The sequence below is a fragment of the Triplophysa dalaica genome, chromosome 8 (genome assembly GCF_015846415.1).
Source record: "Triplophysa dalaica isolate WHDGS20190420 chromosome 8, ASM1584641v1, whole genome shotgun sequence".
In the NCBI taxonomy this organism is placed as follows: Eukaryota; Metazoa; Chordata; class Actinopteri; order Cypriniformes; family Nemacheilidae; genus Triplophysa; species Triplophysa dalaica.
The window spans coordinates 17,338,045-17,357,829 of record NC_079549.1 but is presented as its reverse complement, the minus strand read 5'-3'; the positions used below and the strand labels follow the sequence as shown (position 1 = coordinate 17,357,829).

General features: G+C 38.2%; 3 protein-coding genes across 5 annotated transcripts; 1 reads left to right on the top strand and 2 right to left on the bottom strand.

Moving 5' to 3' along the window:
- Positions 1-84: 84 nt before the first annotated feature.
- si:ch211-218d20.15 (uncharacterized) lies at positions 85-2,672 on the bottom strand. Of its 2 annotated transcripts, none has more exons than XM_056755190.1 (8): positions 2,404-2,672; positions 2,172-2,290; positions 1,808-1,862; positions 1,658-1,722; positions 1,460-1,562; positions 1,172-1,290; positions 850-995; positions 85-769 (listed from the first exon to the last, which is right to left on the bottom strand). In XM_056755190.1, exons 1-8 carry the CDS (start codon positions 2,465-2,467, stop codon positions 661-663), a joined length of 780 nt encoding a protein of 259 aa, XP_056611168.1. In that variant the 5' UTR covers positions 2,468-2,672; the 3' UTR covers positions 85-660. The 2 variants fall into 2 exon arrangements, with proteins under 2 accessions (XP_056611168.1, XP_056611169.1); XM_056755191.1 differs by having other exon boundaries at positions 1,808-1,856.
- A 751-nt stretch (positions 2,673-3,423) lies between these two features.
- Positions 3,424-14,681, bottom strand: med14 (mediator complex subunit 14). 2 transcript variants are annotated; one of them, XM_056755791.1, is made up of 30 exons: positions 14,284-14,681; positions 13,847-13,873; positions 13,659-13,764; positions 13,386-13,559; positions 13,176-13,305; positions 12,664-12,792; positions 12,469-12,576; positions 12,070-12,202; positions 11,842-11,992; positions 11,290-11,401; positions 10,942-11,067; positions 10,781-10,859; positions 10,535-10,694; positions 9,737-9,931; positions 9,512-9,646; positions 9,352-9,428; positions 9,089-9,249; positions 8,859-9,005; positions 8,137-8,228; positions 7,904-8,056; positions 7,077-7,346; positions 6,786-7,002; positions 6,319-6,444; positions 5,768-5,950; positions 5,150-5,388; positions 4,855-5,034; positions 4,659-4,766; positions 4,447-4,572; positions 4,111-4,300; positions 3,424-4,030 (listed from the first exon to the last, which is right to left on the bottom strand). In XM_056755791.1, the coding sequence occupies exons 1-30, from the start codon at positions 14,451-14,453 to the stop codon at positions 3,957-3,959; spliced, it is 4,278 nt and encodes a 1,425-aa protein (XP_056611769.1). In that variant the 5' UTR covers positions 14,454-14,681; the 3' UTR covers positions 3,424-3,956. The 2 variants fall into 2 exon arrangements, with proteins under 2 accessions (XP_056611769.1, XP_056611770.1); XM_056755792.1 differs by lacking the exon at positions 6,319-6,444.
- A 798-nt stretch (positions 14,682-15,479) lies between these two features.
- Positions 15,480-19,550, top strand: grtp1b (growth hormone regulated TBC protein 1b). Its single transcript, XM_056755382.1, has 8 exons — positions 15,480-15,789; positions 16,007-16,137; positions 16,255-16,413; positions 16,541-16,665; positions 16,944-17,040; positions 17,728-17,900; positions 18,049-18,234; positions 18,327-19,550. The coding sequence occupies exons 1-8, from the start codon at positions 15,650-15,652 to the stop codon at positions 18,420-18,422; spliced, it is 1,107 nt and encodes a 368-aa protein (XP_056611360.1). The 5' UTR covers positions 15,480-15,649; the 3' UTR covers positions 18,423-19,550.
- Positions 19,551-19,785: the final 235 nt, after the last annotated feature.

Here is a 19,785-nt window from a genome sequence, read left to right as displayed (position 1 = left end):
TCTGACGTCAGCATGAGGGGAGGTATATATTACATAACAGGAGCAAATCAGTTCGAAGGTTTCACTACAGTTTCAAAACAAGTGTAACAATACATTTCATTTATTACATATTGTATAATATGTTATAATATTATATAATGAATAAAACCCTGTGTATGTATATGTTTAATACATAAAGTTGATATTTGACAAATCAAAACCATTTTATTTCAGAATACAGAACATAATAAATTACATCTGGCTCAGGAAGGGATGGATCTATAAAAATGAATCATTCTAATTGTGATCAACATGTGTGATGACCAATGCTAGCACCATCATGTACAGAATGGTAAGAATGTGTAACAGTCACTTCAGATTTACTAATGCATTAACGAAAAGCATTATTGCAGTTACTAGGAATGAAATCTCTAGATGTCTTGAATTACAGTAATTGAGGATTGAGTCCTACTACTCAAAAATGTTTGTAAACATTTATGTATGTACAGCATTTTAAAATGCCTGGTAGTAAATAAGATCTTTAAGACATTCGCATCAATTACACTCTCATCTCTGTTTTATGCAGCTGAATGAATAATTACATTAAAATGCATCTCTTAAACATATTTAAAGAAAATTATTCATTCTGAGATTCATTTACTTCGGCCACTATGGATTCTGTTATGAAGAAATGTTAGAGATGAATTCCATGACAGGACTGAGGTCTCCTGTGAGTTCTTCTGAGAGTGATAACACTGTTGATATTAAATTTCGTGTTAAATCGGACACCCTGTGAAGATTAGGATTATAAATTATTGTGGTGACTCCTCTTTTGATTCTAACAAACAGAATAAACAATTTCATACTCACCAGCTTGCATACTGTGCTGGCAACTGAGGCTCCAGCTTAGAGCCCTCCTCTTTAATAAGAGCCATCTTCAATTGCTTGAAGTTTGCCTCAATATCCTTTCTTATGGTGCATAATGGTAAAATGTTTTTGATAGTGTTGAGCACTTGCTGTAAGAGATGCAAAAGCGACAAAAAAAATCTCAACAAAATCATGTCAGTTTAAATAAAACAAAATGAAAAAGGCCCTTTTCAAATATTTTATAGTATATTTATTTATCATATTTAATCTTCAATACAACACACAATAGAGGAGCGATCAAATGGAAAAACTAAAACAAACTCACATAAATTGCTGACAGCTGATGTGCTACATATTTATGACTGCCCAGATGCTTGATGTCTTCATCTAACTGCTGACTGAGTACCAAGAGCTGGTTCAATTTCCCAATGTGTGGAAAATATTCTGGAATTATGACACATTCCCCATCCAAATTTAGCAATCAAATTATTTCAAAAATTAATATTATTATAATCACTTTTCATAATAAAGAGTTAATAAATAAATAGAGCCCTACCATTTTTATGCCCCCAGTTTAAGATAATTGCTAGTTATTCTATTTCGGAGGTCTCACCATCTGATGGTGGTCTTTCCAACATGTCAACAGAGCTGCCATGTATGATATAAACTTCCACTCGAGGAAACAGGGTGGATAATCCTACAGCATCCAGATAATCCTTAATAAATAAATGGGAACATTAGCAGGCAAATTAATAACTTTTAAAATGATTAAATTATTCATGAATAAAATATTTAAAATATATTGAACTACCTCAAGAAGAACAGGTTCAGAAAGATGCTCAAGACACTGATTCATCTGATATATCAATTCAGCCCCTTTTGACGAAACACAATTCAAAGGTCATATACGTGTTTCCCACCAATGTCTTCCAGGTAAAAACAGCTTTTTAATAGAGTTTACCTTCCTTTTGAAAACAAGGAAAGTCCTCTGGGCTTGTGTCTTGTTTGAGCTGCTCCTGAAACAACAAAAAGATTAGACATCTGCACAAGTACAATACAATGGGAAATCTTTAAAACATGGAAAATAAACACAACAAACAACTCCATTAATAAAAAAAATATTACGCATTTATTATGTAGTTATTATACGCATTTCTAATTCACCGATCAAATTTCTAATCAAATCTAATTCACCAATCAAATGTTTCCACCACATGTCCTTATGTTGGCTATTTTCGTTTAAATTGTTGCAATAAATTAGAAAAATGCAAATGAAAGGATTTTCTCTAGCAGTCTGATTTCTCTGGACTGTGGGTGAACCTCACCTGATGGACCTGAGCTCTAATCAGAAGGTCCAGTTGGCTGCAGAGACACAGCATCTCCAGCCCCACCTGATCACTGCTCAGATGGATGGGCATCAAGGGCTTCCTCACATACACCTCAACTGTAAACAATCAACAACAACAAAACACATGCCATATGTGGTTAAATTACACACATAAATTCCTTCACTCAGACGCATTTTATTTAAAAAAGGATTGAAGATATCATCATTACCTTTAAAATATGAATTGTATGAACAAGGTTTGCAAAGCGGATCCGTCAGACTTACAGCTGCCATTATCCCACAAGCTACACCGACTCATATAATTAATACAGAATACAGAATTAACTGGATCATTTATTTATTGATGGCGTTGTCACTCTTTCAACTGGCAGAAGAGCATCCTCATATTCTCCCTCCATAGTGTTCATTCATCGGCATCAGATGCAAGTAAAAGGCGTGGTCTAAGCTGAGAGGACAATGATGAGATGAGAGAGATGCGTCCGTGTTTTGTGAATCTGCTCTACCTGATATAGAAATAGAATCAACGGATGTAAAACGGCATTTTTCTTTAGATCTGAAGTGGGCGGGGCTTAATGGTCCGGACGTTGTTTCCATGTAGGATGTGACTTTCACCGTATTGAAACCTGTTCATCTATTCGCCATATATGTTACATTGAATCGTTAGTCGTAAAAATGTATGTTCATGGCAGGGATGACGTCATCGTGTGCTGTTTCCGATACATTTTAGAGCGAAGGTCAGGATGGACCGATCATGCCTTGTTTTTAAGACGTGCTAAAATACCCGTTGGAGCCGAATTCAATTCATTAAAATGTTTGCCGTTGATATATTAAAAAATATATAAACATAAATATGTGGGTAGATATATCAAGTAAAACAAAAAAGGGTTGTAAATACTGTTCAAGGAGAGTCTGGCATTCTGAGCCGCCTTGCGCCCCCTTGAGGAAGATAGCAATGTGTTACAAAGAAAGTGCTATTACATTCTCCACCCAAATGGTACCCGATCGATCAAGATTCTGTTCAAATTAATACCATGTTTGAACTAAAATAGTTTAACTTTTGATTAAAGGAACTTTTCTAAACAAATGGTTGAATGTCATGGCAAACAGAAAATACCTTTTTAAAATCTTTCTCTTCAAAACATTTCACCTCAGCCGTCAAATGAGGGTTTATTAATGAACTGATGGAGTTGTTTCTAATGTTTATTAAATAGAAATAAACAGAGACGAAAAAAAGTCTTAGATCTCTTCAATGATTCCAACGAACAACAATAAAACACGACTTTAGATGGTCACTATATTCAAAGTGACAGGTGTATTAAGTCAAAGTAATGAAACGAAAAAAACATTTAAATAGTGTGCTGATAAAGAAAACATACAATACCTACACAGTATTGATATCTTGTAATACAAGAGACAACAATTTTTCTGCAAAATTTGATTAAAAAAATACAGCTGTAGTTAAACATTTTTTCTATCACAACCCTTTCCTTAAGAAGTGCATCTGACAAAAATAACTCCGTCAGCAGAACTAAGCCAAGCTATAAAAAGAAAGTCCTGCTTTTGCTCCATTTGTTCATTTACATGCTTCGTAACAATACAGTAAAAAAGTTCCATCGTATTTCCGCTCCTTTTTATAGCAATATTATACACCAGAGGAAGAGTTTATTGGCTGTAGTAGGTAACCTGAATCTCCCTGGACGTTAAGGAGATCATTTATTCACTGATAAGTCCGGGGGAGAGTTTCCTGATGTAAGATACGGAGTTATGGCCGTCCACCTGGGTTCAGTGTGAGATTAGCCATGAGTTCATGAACCGCTGCAAATATTGTGCACTCTCCTAAAGGAAAGGATAACAGGTTAGAATAGGGTGTACGTTGGAATTTGAACAGTAAAGGTAACTATATAAAGACAACAAACCTGCTCGTGGAGGATGGTGCTCATTGAACCTCCTGAGGATGGAGCTGACCATCAGGGCCGCGGCCCCAGATGAGCTATGCTGACGGGGAATATCGGCCTGTTGGGTCAGTCCAGTGGCCATATCATACACAATGGGCACTATGATGTTGATGGGCTCCTGTGGTCCTGGCATCCTTTGGGTCAACTGGAGCTGTAAACAGCATATGATCAACAGTTCATTAAAATCACAGTAGTTACAGTCCCAGGGAAAAACACAGGCTTTGGTTCATCACATAATACCACACAATGATTGATGGTCATGAATGGCAAGTATATGGAAAATACCAATTCACTTACAAAGAACAGCATTTTGGTCTTGAGTACGACAGCGATGGTTCCTGGTGGGGCAATGGGAGGAGCGCTGGGTGGGATAGTCAGACAAAACTGCACATTCCAATTCAGCTGAGTAGCCTGGTCTGGGAACTAAAAGAAAAATGTTGGTTTGGTTACATTACCAAATCTATGTTTGCAGAACACGTAAACAAACAAACAAACATAGATGTGCTTACCAACTCCAGTTTCATAATTCGAACACAGTCTCGGAGTATATTTGTAGGAGCCCCCAACAACTTTGTGAAGGCGTTTAGTGTGTTGTATTTAAATGGTGGTCCAGCAACCTAAGATAACAATGAATAAAAAAACTAAAAAAACAACAACAAAAAAAAAATGCCCAACATGTTACACAGTAGAGAATTGATTTCCTACCCTGGTTTCAAAGAACTTCTCTAGAACCTGCAGTTCCTCTTGTGACCAGGGTCCAGTGTTTTCTGGGGTGACCTTCAGCTGCAGCGTCTGGTAGGACTTGGGGTTTAAAGCCACTCTACACTTAAGCACTTCTGTTTTAAACATGATCACACCTGGTTCGTTGGAGTTTACGATAGTGAGCTGCAGAGACCATAGGGATATTAAGGTTAGTTGCGGTATGTTGGCATACATTAAAAGTAAATTTCTTTGTTTCTGGATGGGTTCGGACCAGAGAACGGGACAGTTTCAGACTCACATTTGGTTCTAATTGGATGATTCTCTGTAGGTGACGTCTCATGATGACAGAACCCAGGAAGCGTTCCAAAGGTGAGCAGAGGTAGCTGCCCGCCAGCCCTGGCACTGGGCACGGCATGGGTGAAGGCAGAAGCAGCACATGCAGTTTACTGTGGGTAAGGATGGTTGGAATAGATGCGGCCCAGGAACGCTGGGGTAGTTTGCGGGGTGGAGGCATATTGGTTGGCATGCCCTGGGAACCTGTGAGCACACATACATAGTTATTGAATAAACTATTCCATTTACAACATATTGTTAAAGGATTTTTTCTTCAAAAAGCAAAAATGTCGGTCAACATGTGAATCACAACTATTCACACTAAGATTCTAACAAATAATGTCTAATTTATATTCATTAATACGTTTGCACTTTAACAATTTAAAAAAATTTAGGACTTTTCCCTCTCCAAACCCCAATTTTTGAATGCAGGATAAACTCTTTAGATTAGATGGGAATGCGGGTAAGTCATTAATTACAAATCTTTTATATTTCACTGAAATAACTCAGTAATTTAAATCAGTTATAAAATAAACTAATATGCAGACTTGAACATGTCCTGACAAATAGTCTATGGACTTACTGGTTCCAGCTCTTGGCGAGTGGGATGCATCTGGAATGGGTGAGTGCAAAGAAGGGTTGCCTGGTGACATGCCCGGGATCCGTGCCCCAGGGGATGGTCCGGAGACCTGCGGGGACAACGGCCAGTTGCCAACCCTTGGGCTAGCAGACACCATTGTGTATGGTGAACTGGGATCAAGAGTTCCTGAAAGACGGATGAATTGTTTTGTATATTTTTATAGTACACAGGTAGACCCAGCAATCGATTTTAAAACAGTACCAAGTTTACTTTTCATCTGTGTCGAAATCCAGCATATAATCATGTGTATGATTCAGACGCTTTTGTCCTCCCAGGAAGAAGCAGGAAATTATAAGCAAGAGAATGCAGAACTAACAAGTGCCCGTATCTGCTGACTACACCCCCACCCCATGCGGTAGTTTAAGAGATGATAATTAAAGATCACAAATCTTTCACCATCTTCAACACAGCGCAAAGTCGGAAAGCCCAGGACCGCAGAGGTAGGAAGGAAAGCCGATCAACAAGCCCTGGATCCAGGCCTCCCGAAAACTTACCATGCGGGCTTGCAAAGTTGGAGGTCTGCCCCATAGAAATGCCCAGGGAGGAGGGAGAAGGGGTGGGCCCGAAGGGAGAAGGGGCCCGCAGAGCTCCGCTAGGGGAATTGGCTGCATGGATGTTCCCTGCACACAATTAACCAATTAATGGCCTTATCAACAGCTCTCCCGTTCTTTCACGCTCTCGTTCACACACTCTAAAGCAGGCCAGGAGCTGCAGGCCCCATGTGGAGATGGGTAGAGGGGTATATGACTTTGGGCATGACTCTTGAGTTTGTCGCAAGGTCAACTCTTCTGGGCGTATGAGCATGGTGACAATGTGAATGCGCAAAGAAAGGTCTGCGTTCAGCAATGGGTGGGACACCGATGAATGCTTTAACCTCCTTTCTGCCACCAAGGATGACTAGCATTTCCGGCACAAGCAGAGCAAACAAAAGCATCTACATTAACTAGATGCTTATATATACCTGGAGATTGTGTTGCCATCATGGAAGGCGAGGGAGGAACGTGGTACGGGTTGGGGGGAGATGTGAGGGGCGGGTATACACCTCTGCCCGGAGGCTGCGTCTGTGTGTGGGGCATGAAGTTGTCCTCCATGCTTATGGGGGAGGGAGGGTTGTCGTCCTCATTGACAGACCGTCTGCGGGCATCCTGGTTACTGTCCACAAACATGTTCAAGAACGTCTGCGGAAAAGCATGGGAAAATTAAATAGTGCTGCAATTTAGTGATCAAATCGTTATGATAATTTTCCACCCACCTTTAGTCCAGGGGCAGGATAGAAACCTTCCACTATCTTGGTGTTGTCAAAGAGACTGTATGCGCCATCGCGGATGGCCACCACACCTCTGCTACGGCAATATATGTCAATGCAGTACATGTTGCGGAAGGCCAGGCGGATATGAGTGGGCGACTGGGGCAGGATGGAGAAGCATTGATAAGCTGTGTTGGTCCTTTGGGTGAGGCCCAGCATGGGCACGGTGGGTAGCTTGTTGATGGCATTCAGAGGAGCTTGAGTATCTGAGAGCACCTGAGAATAGAAGTATGCGAGTTTAACATACAACACGACTAATAGTGACAGTCTACTGACTGGACCGCAAAACCACTCAGAAGTAGCACGGGTATATTTGTAGCAATACATTGTATGGGTCAAAATTATAGATTTTTTGCCAAAAAGTATATTAAGAGATGATGTTCCATGAAGTTACTTTGTACATTTCCTACCGTAAATGATAAAAAAAACTATTTCTGCAAGTGGATACAGCAAAATCGTGAACAAAAATAGCGGGAAACACACATACAAACTTCACTCGCTGCTGCCAGTTCTTGGGAAATACTCACTCAAGTTTGAAGCCGATTATCTCAATAGTTTTAAATAAACCCTGAGGACTGGTTTTGTGGTCCAGGGTCACATATTTGGCCATTTTACACTGCGTCACATGTGTATAGGTGATTATCTTGTGTAACAGTTGGAATTATTTTAAAGAAACACTACAATGCACAACCACCAATTTTAGTACCATTACTGTACTCCTGCATTTTTGAAAAGACATAATATTAGATACCAGATGGCCAAGCTATAGATACCTGTAGAAGTTGTACTACATTGGGTGTTTTGTTGAACATCTCTTGAAGTTGGTGAAGAATGATGTTGTGACAGTTGCTACATCCTGAATTTGGCCCCACAGTCCCCAGGGACAGATGATAGCGCTGGGTCACTGAGTTCCACTGTATTGTAACCTTCAAATAAAAAGCATAATCAAAGCTATGAAATAAAGCTGAAAGCACCTAAAAATTTTGGATGATGCGAAGGTGTTTACCGAGCTCCCTTTTGTGTTGCCGTAACACAGGACCAGTTTCCGATAATTATACAGCCGTATCTCTGAGAACAGGCTTAAATACGATGGCATTTCTGTAAAGCAAATTGACGATTAATAATGAATAATGCAGTAGTTAGACAGTTATAGAAAATTAAACAATGAAATACTTATTCTCAAATGCAATCACAAAACCAGTCTTAAGTAGCACAGGAACATTTTTAGTAAAAGCCAAAATTAAGTTTGAATGGATCAAAAGTAAATATTTTTATTTTACGCCTAAAATCATTAGGATATCAAGTAAAGATCATGTTCCATGAAGACATTTTGTAAATTTGCCATAGTAAATATATAAAAGCTTTATTTTTGTAATTGGAAGGCCCGCTACGGTGCCTTTGATTAACAACTTTAAAGGAAATTTTCTCAGTATTTAGATTTTTTGCACCATCAGATTGCAGAGTTTTGTCCTATCTTGACAACCCTAACATCAATAGAAAGCTTAATTATTAAACTTCAAGATGATGTAAAAATCTAAATTTAAAACAATTGACCCATAAGAGTGGTTTTGTTGTCTGGGTAACAAATTTACTTTGCCATAAAAGAACCTTAACACAAGAAACTTGGATAAAATTTGAACCAATGAGATCTTATAGTGGGTGGGACTACCCAGTGTGACATGACTTTAATAACAAAAAGCTACAAGTCAGTGTAAAAGTTGCACTAACCGGTTAAGGAGCGTGAAAATTCCAGCACACATTCATACAGTTTACTTATGCTGTTCCAGTCATTTAAGAACATCTCCACCACCTTCCTGCCACCCACTGGCTCGGACAGCGGGCTCTCATACGTCAGGTAGACATGCCGCATGGAAGCTGTATCGAAACGCACAGCAAATATTATTAAAAAAGCATGTATTACAAATGCATATTCTTGCACTGTAATGCACAGAATTTACCTTGCTCTTTATTAGATGTACCGTTAAGAGGGCAACTGGCGAAAATTAATTCGGCCACCCAAGTGCGATTATTTCGGCCCTGTAATCTGAAGGTGCAGTCCAGAAGGGTGCGCTCTAGTGCCTTTCTCGTTTCTTCACCTACTGCCTTACAAGGTGGAATTCTGAGAGAAGAGGAAAGTGTTCAGTATATTTAACAATGAAATCAAACTATAGTTCAAATCTAGTATATGTGCCCTTCTACGCTGTAATAAGATAAATCTTACTTTAAAATACGTATGGCATGGCTACAGCCGTCTCCCTCCACCTGAACACCCTGATGAGGAATCTCCGTATTGGACAGCTGTATTGGAAAAGAGTGAGAAAAAGAATAAAGATCGATGGAAAAACAAAGCACAAACAAATCTCATTAAATGTGTATAGTACCTCACAACGGAGTCCAATGAGGGGCATATTGGTGTCACACATGGCCACTAGGTGGGCCAGTTCTTTATTAAAGGCACACATCTCTCCTGACCTCTTGGGTTTCTTCGGTTCAACTGCATTTTGCTCTCCTGACAACTGTGGACAGATCAAAAGATATTCAGGTACCAGAGATGCATTGTAGAGTATGCAATGACATATTAAAGCATATTGTGTTGGGTATCGCACCTTCCTCTTGGCTCCGGGGCGAGCTATTCGACCAGAGGAAATGTCCTGCACAAGTTCCTCCAGGTTGGGCTTAAACTGCTGCAGCAGCAGGGCACAAGGAAGCCCGTCCTCTCCCTCCACCTGACTCACAGACAGGAAGTAATACTTATACTGCAGCTCTGTCGGATTGCTGGCCATGTCAAACATCTCCACCACCTGAGAAAAGATAAGGGATGTTATAGTAAAGTAACTGCCTTACTGTTAACAAGCTTCCAGCTCGTTTTTATTTAGCAAAAATAAATAAACATGTACTTAAAGTGAAAGTTAATCCCATTTCAAACCTTTACGATTTTCTTTTTTCAGCAAAACACAAAAGATATCTAGAGTTTATTTCCAAGGTGAGATATTTTTTAAAAACGTTACAATGTTTTAAGGTTTTTCCAAATGTCTTGTTTTTTTTTATTGTCCTTTCAAAATAATATAAATCAAACTTAAGCCATAACTAAAAAAAAACAGCTAACTAAAACAATTGAAAAAATCCTCTCATTTTGGAAACAAAATATTCATATTTAAGTTGGTAACTGAACAGCACTTGAACCCATTCACATCTATTGTATAGACACAAAACCAACAACAAGTGAAAGGGGTCAAGTTAACGGCATTTTTCAAAATATCTTCTTTTGAGTTCTGCCGAGGAAAAAAAGTCATACAGGCTTGAAATGACAAAGGAAGTGAGTAAATGATAACAGATTTTGAACTATCCCTTTAAATTGAAAATAAAGATGAATGTTCCTTTAAGAAGGAGATTAAGATATTTACAATATAGTACTGTGGAAGGCGGGTGAGTTTGATGAAAAGGCGATGTTTTGACAGGTTGCCCACAGGATGATCGGTTAAATTCGACAGATGAAGAGTGTCTGTGCACAGCGTAGGCAGATGTTTTACAGACTGTCGACACCTCTGCTCTCCTAGCCAGAACCTGTTTAAAACACAAATCACGTTTATATCCACCAATTTTACAGTCAAGGTCTGAAACAGATCAAGAGTAGGACAATCAAAGCTTACTTAAGCTGCTGTAGCCATGTGATGATGCGTTTCATGTCATCGTTGATGCTCTTCTCAATTTCGTCTATCAAAGACTGATCTGGAAAGAGTCGAGACAGGTTAAATCTGACTCAGTCATTCATATCATGATTTTAGGTGGGTCTGATATATCTGTGACTAACCGACTCCGTAAAGCATCGGCTGAAACATCCCAGAGTGTAAATCGACAAATATATGGAGGCATTCCGATCGGCCACAGGGCTCGAGTATTGGAATGACCAGTGTGGGTAAGGCAGTCTCAATGAATGCTGGAACAAACACAGAAAATTAGGTATAAACCAGGTGGTGTACTTTATAATTAGGAACAGATTTGGTTATCCAGATTATGAGATGGATGGTGCTGGATGCTAATTGGTCCATGTGGCATATAAAAGAATAAATAAAACAGAACTATGAAGGTGTATTAATTAAAACAACAACACCATAAAACATTGGTTGCGTTGAATGTTCTCTATGCATAAAAGACTCACAGTTATCATTGGGGTTGCGGGTTTTCAGAATGGCTTTGAGTTCCTGCAACTTTTGATGCGAGCGAGCATGAACACTATCGATCAAAAGCTTTTCCACCGAAAGATGATCAATCTGCAAAAACAAAACAAAAAACAGGGCCCAATAATACATTACCAGTTTTCATACTCATTTTGTTATTTATAAACTATTCTCCATACAACAAATCGCTTTTAAAGCGATACTCCACCCACAAATAAAAATGATATCATTATTTACTCAACCTTAAGATTGTTCCAAACCTGTGTTAACATTATTCTGCTAAACACAAAGGAAGCTATTTTGAAGAATTTTTGTAACCCAACAGATCTCATTCCACTTTGACTACTATAGTATTTATTTTCCCTACTATGGCAGTAAATGGGGGATGAGATCTGTTTGGTTACAGATTTCTTCCTTTGTGTTTAGCCGAACAAAGAAATGTATACAGGTTTTATGCGATCTGAGGGTGAGTAAATGATGACAGAAATTTTATTTTGGTGTGAACTGTCCCTTTAAGGAATTATGACGCTCACCTTCATGGCCCTTTCCATTAACTTGGAATCACATGCCGGCAGGGGAGGCTCATGCGAGATCTGTAAAGGCTTGGAACCATCGGTCTCATCGATTCTGATGGTGACCTTGTGCACTGATGCCGTGCCAGTCTTTCTACCCAGGACCTGTTGACTAAATAACACAAAAAAATTAGCGGCAAAATTGAAGGAAACTGAACATATTGTAGCGACATAACTTTAAAAACCTACTTCCAGACGGACAGCGTGAGGTACTTTGCAGGGAGGTAGCGCTCCACCTGCACTAGATCACCCCATCGCTCTCTGACCAACATGAGAGTCTGTGAATGAAGCACTTCTAGCTGCAGCGACAGGCAGAACGAATCTGACACCATTCATCAAGGACTTATTACAATTTATACAAACTGGGTTTGAAATGAATTATGTTTCATAAATCAAATGTGGTCACTCATTAGCGTTGGCAACTAAAATAATTAAAAATATCTTTTTTATTTACTTTTGACGCCATACCAGTACTATAGGCTATTCATGGCAAACTCAGTCATGGTATAACAACTTTACAGCATAATTTTAAACTGTATGATCTGCTAAAACACAAAGACCTTTCTAAGTCTTGTGCTGAAAGGATACGAAGGCAGTTGTACATGTCCTGAAGAGGCTTGTCATCTCCAAACAGCCTGGACTGTACCAGCTCATGGATATAATTTATCTGCATACTGTGGACCAACGACCGTCCATCTTAAGGAAAGACACAGAAAGTGTAAATACACGTACAAGACCACCTCAGTGTATGTTAAATGAAAACTTACACAAATTCTTTCTTACCTCCAGTCTCCTTGTCTTCCACTAGTATCTCCAGTTTCAGCAGTCTCCAGGGGATATCAGGATCATCTCCCATCACTGTAAGTGTGGCCTCAAATTCCCCTTCAACTCGAAACTTCACCCGTCCGTTGGCTTGAGATGCAAGATAATGACATGCGTTAAAGTAAATATTGAGCATAAATTGCTTTTTTAATGGTAAAAATGTTATCCTTACACATCATGAACACCTACAGTATATCTTTTGTAATTATAAACAACCTTCTGGAAAAAAAAAGAAATAAATGGCATTTCTGCCATGTTTATTCAATTGTTTACAACTGAAATGCCACGTTTTATGAAAACACGAGCAGCTGGCGTTTTTTACCACAGTCAGCTCCAAATATACAGGCGATCGACCAGAGTTGAAATATGTTCAACATGGGGCAGAACGCGAATCAGCCAAGCGCCTGACGTTTTAAGCCGCGTAAAAACACCTCGATGGACACAGCCCCTAGTGTATAGGGCTTGGAACATACCCACTGTTAAGTTGGCCAGCTGTGGAGGCAAATCCGTTGTGACCAGTCGATGCCGCAAGATTTGATTCAGTTGATTTAGTGTAGTCTGCTTCTCAACTTTGGTTATAGGGTCTGGAGGAATAATTTTGTCCTGCAAGAAAAACAGTGTTTATCTAAATGTTTAAGGTTTGTTCAATTTGAGCTGTTGAATGCTTAAGATCAATAACTCACCCGGATACATGTGGGCAGGCGTGGGTAAGAACCAGTGGTAAGCACATCAATGGCAAACGGGATGGCAAAGCTAGGCAAACGAGCATGTACCAAGGCGTCCCTGGCCAGTGATGCGAGTCGGTCAGCCGCATCAACAAACAAGTAAGCTTGTTGATCCAGAAAGGATGAAATCATCTACAAACAGAGCAAAAAAGAGTTCTTAAATCAACAAGGGTGAAAATACTTTCAGGCAATTAATACCCAGATTGGAAGTGAGAAAAACAAATAACATACCGCACATTTCTCCACCTTTCCAGCATTACTTGCCCATTTCACAAGACCAAGCAGACGAACGAAAAGCTGCCGCGTTCGACTCGCAAACTGAACGATTTCAATTTTTCTGTCAAAAACAATTCAGAAAGGTTTAGATGTGAGGATAATGTAACCGACATCACAATCTTGGAAAATGTGAATTTTCTTACCGTTCCATATCTGTTTTTCGTGGGAGTCTGTAAAAATAGTAATGTTACAGTTACATAATGTCAAATCATGGCATGAAGCATTTTACATATAAAATTGGAATAAACAATAGGATAACATAGAAACAATTATTCACAAATGAAACATGAACAATGAAAGCAGAGTAGATGTGGAGCTTTGATTGGTATAATATTAGTATAATGGTGGTTACTATACAATATACTTTAGAGACATCTGCTGGAGGAAAAGCAATGTTACAGATACTATACTGCCAATCTACTATCAAGTTCGACAGTGAATAATCAGAGATAACCTGCAAAGCAATATTAAGGAAACATATGAGACTAATATCTAGCAAACGACCTGAAGTTGAACTTGACATCATCTTCATTTAACCAAACCTGATCATTCAAAACAATCCGATCTCTTATAAACTCACAGCTCAGCCAGCAGAGTGATCTCATGATAGGTCCGCTGCAGTAGAAACTCGATCAGGAGGCTCAGTCGGACCCCTTGCGTGGCCGGCGCTCCTAGCGGGGGCTGCGGGGCTGATGTCGGACCCCCGGCGGGGACCAGCTGCCCGTCCGAACCGATCTGAACCGGGGCCATCTTAAAATACAACTGGAGCGATGTGCGGGTACGGTTCCGACCCGTTCCCCTTGCGTTTACCGTAAACGGGCTGAGGGAATATTATACCGGCTTAATTTTTAAGCTGATGTGAAAGTAGAACGATTTCACCCCACTGAGAAGCAAGAAAATACATCGATAGCGTGCTGGTAGGGTATAGATGGAGCCCCGCCATCACCCACTCAGGAGCTGAAGCAGGAAACAAAACTCGTATTTCCCTAAATGGCCGCTGGATAAATTATTTTAAAGTAAAAGTTTTAAAAGTGCAATTTAATACGATTCATTTGTATCACAGCACATATACTTTGGACTCTAACTTAATTAAAAAATATTTATTTTGTGCATTTGTGGATAAATAGCATCTTAAGAAACATTAGCTGTAGAAAAAGAGAAAGCTGGGGGACTTTTATTCTGCTGCAGTAAACGATCAAGCACAGCTTCCGGTCAGTATTTTTACATATTTTATTGTATTTTTAATTATACGATTTATTGTATAAAAAATACCTAGCAACAATTTTGACCATTTAAAAAAAGTCAACTCATTTTCGAAAGTTCTAGACAATACTACTGAAAAAAATAAAAACAAAAAAGTGCAACGATTTAATTAATTACTTTATTTAAAAATATTACAAGGAGTAGTAGTAGGGTCAGCAAGTTACACTTGTATGAAGGAAGGCCACGTATAAAAGAAATTTAATTTAATAATATTGTGAATACTGTTCTGAAAATGAAACATTTTTCGTCATTGGCACATTTGAATAAATTCTTAAAGTATTTATGTTTATAAATATGTATACCTAATATTCTTACTACTATACAATACTTAACCTATGCCTAATTTATAAATAATATAGTTATTACATAATATAGTTGTTGCGTTTTCTCTTGTATTATATTGCATGCATTAATAAAAAAAGCAGAAATATAAGTTACTGTAACAAATACTAAAATAGACTAAATGTTTAACGTTAGTCCCACTATTTTGATAGTCCTCGTTCCAACCATCCAAACGTCGCTTTATTAGAGCAAAGCAACAACTTAGATCTATTATAAATAATTTTATTGAAACGGCATTGTATAGCAATATAACCTACTAGCAATATAGTTTAGCAGTAGACTGGACTGTAAAATTACAATATACCCAAACTTGACGTTTAAGCAAAAGCAAAGGTAAGTTTATGTGGGGGTGGAGTTTATGTGAACTGACCTCAGCTGGAGTCAAAAACCCGACCCGTTGGAAAGAGAAGCACCTTTCTAAAATGGAGATTCACCTTAATGATAAAAGCACGCCCGTTGCCTCTAAAAGCACCTGTCTGCGGTATGAATGCACTTTCATTATTTCGACGATAGTGATGTTTTTATAAAATTCTTGCTTTGATATGGGGATGTTCAAATCACCTGTGAGTCATGTGACATATGCGCAATAGCATGACACTGAAAATGATCGTTTTTTAACTTCGTAATTTTGTGTTATAATTTTGCCTTTTATTCTTCTTATTCTAACATCTAATAGATATCTTAATATTCGTCTGTAGGGTAGACCAATATGGATTCGAGAGATCAGAAGAACATGAGTCCAATGAGCATTTAACTGTTCTTACCAGAAGATCAAAGAAGTGGTCTAAACTTTTGCAGGGCACTGGTAATGTAGAGAAGACTCTGAAAGGCATGTCTATTATGCATTCACCAATCAACCCTACCCACTGATTTTTTTCTTTTGTTTGAAATAAAGTCTAACAACAAAATAATATTTATATATTTATAAACAAAAATTGTTTTGCAGTGAAGCGGTATGTGAGGAAGGGAGTTCCGTGTGAACATCGGGCTCAGATGTGGATGGCAGCCAGCGGAGCCCATGATCAGATGGGGAGAAATCCGGGCCATTATCACTCTTTATTAAACGCTCAACATGATCATGAGGTAGAAGATGCTGTACGTGCTGGTAAGTTTTATTCATCCAATGGAATCATTCTGTATATTCATTCTTTTACTATGATCCTGCTTGAATCCAGATTAATCATATTGGAAACCAAGAAATTTATACAATGTATAAAGTGTCTTCTTTTCAGATATTCACAGAACCTTCCCTGACAACATTCAGTTCCGTGACTCTTCCCATCCATGTTTACAAAAAGCCTTGTTTAATGTGCTTCTAGCATACGGACATCACAATAAGGATGTTGGGTACTGTCAGGTATTAGTTTGACTATTTTACCACATTGTGCCTAAAATGTTAGATGAATTCATGATGCTTGGACTTCCCACTGTTTAGAATTTAATCGAGCTATTGTGTTGCAAAGATATGACTGGTCAAGTGTAACAAATGAGGAAGTGTTACATAATAAGACTGTAATTTGGTATTGTTTACCTTGTCAATATTATGTCTAAAACCTGCTGTACCAGTCAGCATTTAGTAAATCAACATAAAAAACTATACATCATCTGAACTAGTACTTCTTGTTGACATGTTAGGGAATGAACTTTGTTGCTGGATACCTCCTCATTATCACCAAAGATGAGGAGAAGTCTTTCTGGTTAATGGATGCTTTACTTGGCAAGATCCTGCCAGGTTAGTCTTGTTTTAACTACTAACATAACCACCTTCCTAGAACAGTCTTTAAAGGTCCTTGAAATAACTGGCTTGTGAAAGAAAAGAAATAAAATTACTCTCTATATCGCCAAATGAATTTTTGTTTAACAAAAGTATAACATTTTAAAGTGGATAAACACCACATGGTAATGCCATCTGCTGGTTAAAGACTTGTAATTGAAGTTAAATAAAAAAATACTCAGAAATATACAGATCTTAATACAGACTGAAATACACAGATCCAACAGTAGACTATGTAGACCCTCATGTATAAGTTCTGTTTTTGTTAAATTAAATAAACACCCCATGGTAATGCCATCTGCTGGTCAAACGCCTGTAAATGAAGTTAAATAAAAGATCTAATTGTAGACCCTTGTGTATAAGTTAGATTCTGTTGTTGTTAAATAAAGTTTATACTATGAATGAAACATTAATGTCTTTCACCCACAACATTTTTGTTTACTAAAAACATTTGCAAGCATACTTTAGGGAAATAGCAGAAGACTGAAAACCACTAAAGTCAATAAAATCTGAGAAAATTGGTTTTATTAATTAAGATTCATCCTGATCAGTTATACCAAGACAATTTAATTTGCTTTGGGATTAACATCAATTCTTCATATCTCCATTATTTAATGTATTTGACGTTCATGTTGTTGTTTTTAGATTATTACACACCAAATATGCTGGGCCTTCAAATGGATCAAGAGGTGCTTGGAGAGCTTATTAGGTTAAAAGTTCCTACCGTCTGGAAGGTTTTGAATCAGCACAATGTAATGTGGACTTTGGTGGTCTCAAGGTGGTTCATCTGCCTTTACATCGACATCCTTCCAGTTGAGGTGAGAACGACACAAGTTTATTAGTATCTTGTAAAATTAAATCAATGTTTGCTGTCGTTGAGCGGTTGTCAATCTTATTATTGTGACAAATGTTATTATTTTGTGTGAATTGAGTATTGAAATAAATAATCGTCAATGGCATTTTTAGACAGTGCTTAGAATATGGGACTGCCTGTTCTATGAGGGATCCAAGATCTTGTTCCGTGTGGCTTTGACACTAATCCATCATCACCAGAACCTCATCTCTCAGGCTCAGAGTCTCCCGGAAATATGTGAACGATTTAAACAGATCACCCACGGGGAGTTTGTGGAGGACTGCCATAGCTTCATGCAGGTAAATTCTGTGGCTTGTTTTGATACAGAAGCACTGATAATACTTTCGAAACTATGCTTGAAATAAATTACCTTTTTGTCCTCCAATATCAGAAAATCTTTATGGAGCCTGGAGGTCTCTCTATGGCAACAATCAGTAAACTCAGGGAGGCGTGTAGGAATCGCATTACTACTGCAAAGAAAAGCTGATTCTGTAGACATGTATATCACATGAACTGTATGTATAGTTCAAAAACAGATTTAGCTAAATATGACTATTTGAGTTAAAAACTACTATTTAAAGAGTGGTAACAATTTAAAGGTCCAGTGTGTAATTTTCTGGAGATTCTATTGACAGAAATGCAATATAATATACATAACTGTCTTCGGGGGTATTACAGCTTGCATAAATAAGCGTCATGTTTTATTACCTTAGAATGAGCTATTTCTATATACATACACCGTGGGTCCCCTTGCATATATTTCGCCCTGTTCTGTCAGCCGTCGCAATTTTTCGAATGGGAGGGGAAGGGGTGGAGTGAGCGGTTGGTTGCAATAGGCTCTTTCCACAATGACTTAACTTAACTTCCGCCTTTTTCGCAAAGCAGTGTATCATAACATCCGTCTTGTGACAAACAAGAAGAAGAAGAACTTCTGTGTTGCTGTCGCGCTGGAATTTAACAACAGTGATTTTTTTACAGAACACGTATTGAAGTACTTATCCTAACACCTTCGCTAACACAAAAGGAAAAACAAAACACTTACCTGCATAATCAAACAGATAGTGTTCAACGAAGAATTTGTATCCTTTATCTAGCTGTGATCTTGTCTTAAGTGAAAATTTGTCCGCAACATTTTGTAAATCATCTAGCCGTATATGCAGCAGTTGTGCAAGGGACTTTAGTTAACTACTTTCTGAGGCGCTAGCAGAAGTAACGATACACTACTTCGTGGCAGAACAGAATATGCACGATGTCATGTGAAAATGGCCTATTTTGCTGCTAGATTTCACTGACTGGAACTTTAAGACCATTTTTAATTTTTCTGAATTTACTATTTATTGGTAGGTGTTTAGATGAAATTATCATTTTTGTTTCATTCTGTAAACTAAAATTTCAAATAAAAATCTGGTTTCTATTCACATTTATCTGGTTTAGCAAGTCAAAATAACAGAAAAGATGCTCTGTATTTTTTCAGACCTGAAATACCACAAAGAAAACAACTTCCTATTTACTTTTAAAGGAGCCAGTCTTTGTTGTTTTTGAGTTTTAGATTAAGATCTGTGGGTGTTTATCTATTGATGTTCATGTTTCTAATAAAAAAAAGCTTTATATTTCACCTATTTCAAGTCTGTTGTATACCCCTTTTCCCTCTTCTTTTTTTTTTTTAACCTTTTCCCTCTTCTCACAAAACGAATGGGTTTCTTCCGGTGTATATATATAGTCCCTTCTTTCGAAACACTCTGATTGGTAAAGCTGACCCTGTCTGCTGTGATTGGTTCCCCGCATAGAGTGTGTTTGAGAAGATGTCCCACCCATACCATATCAGTGAGCTTCTGCTTCTCAAGCTGTTG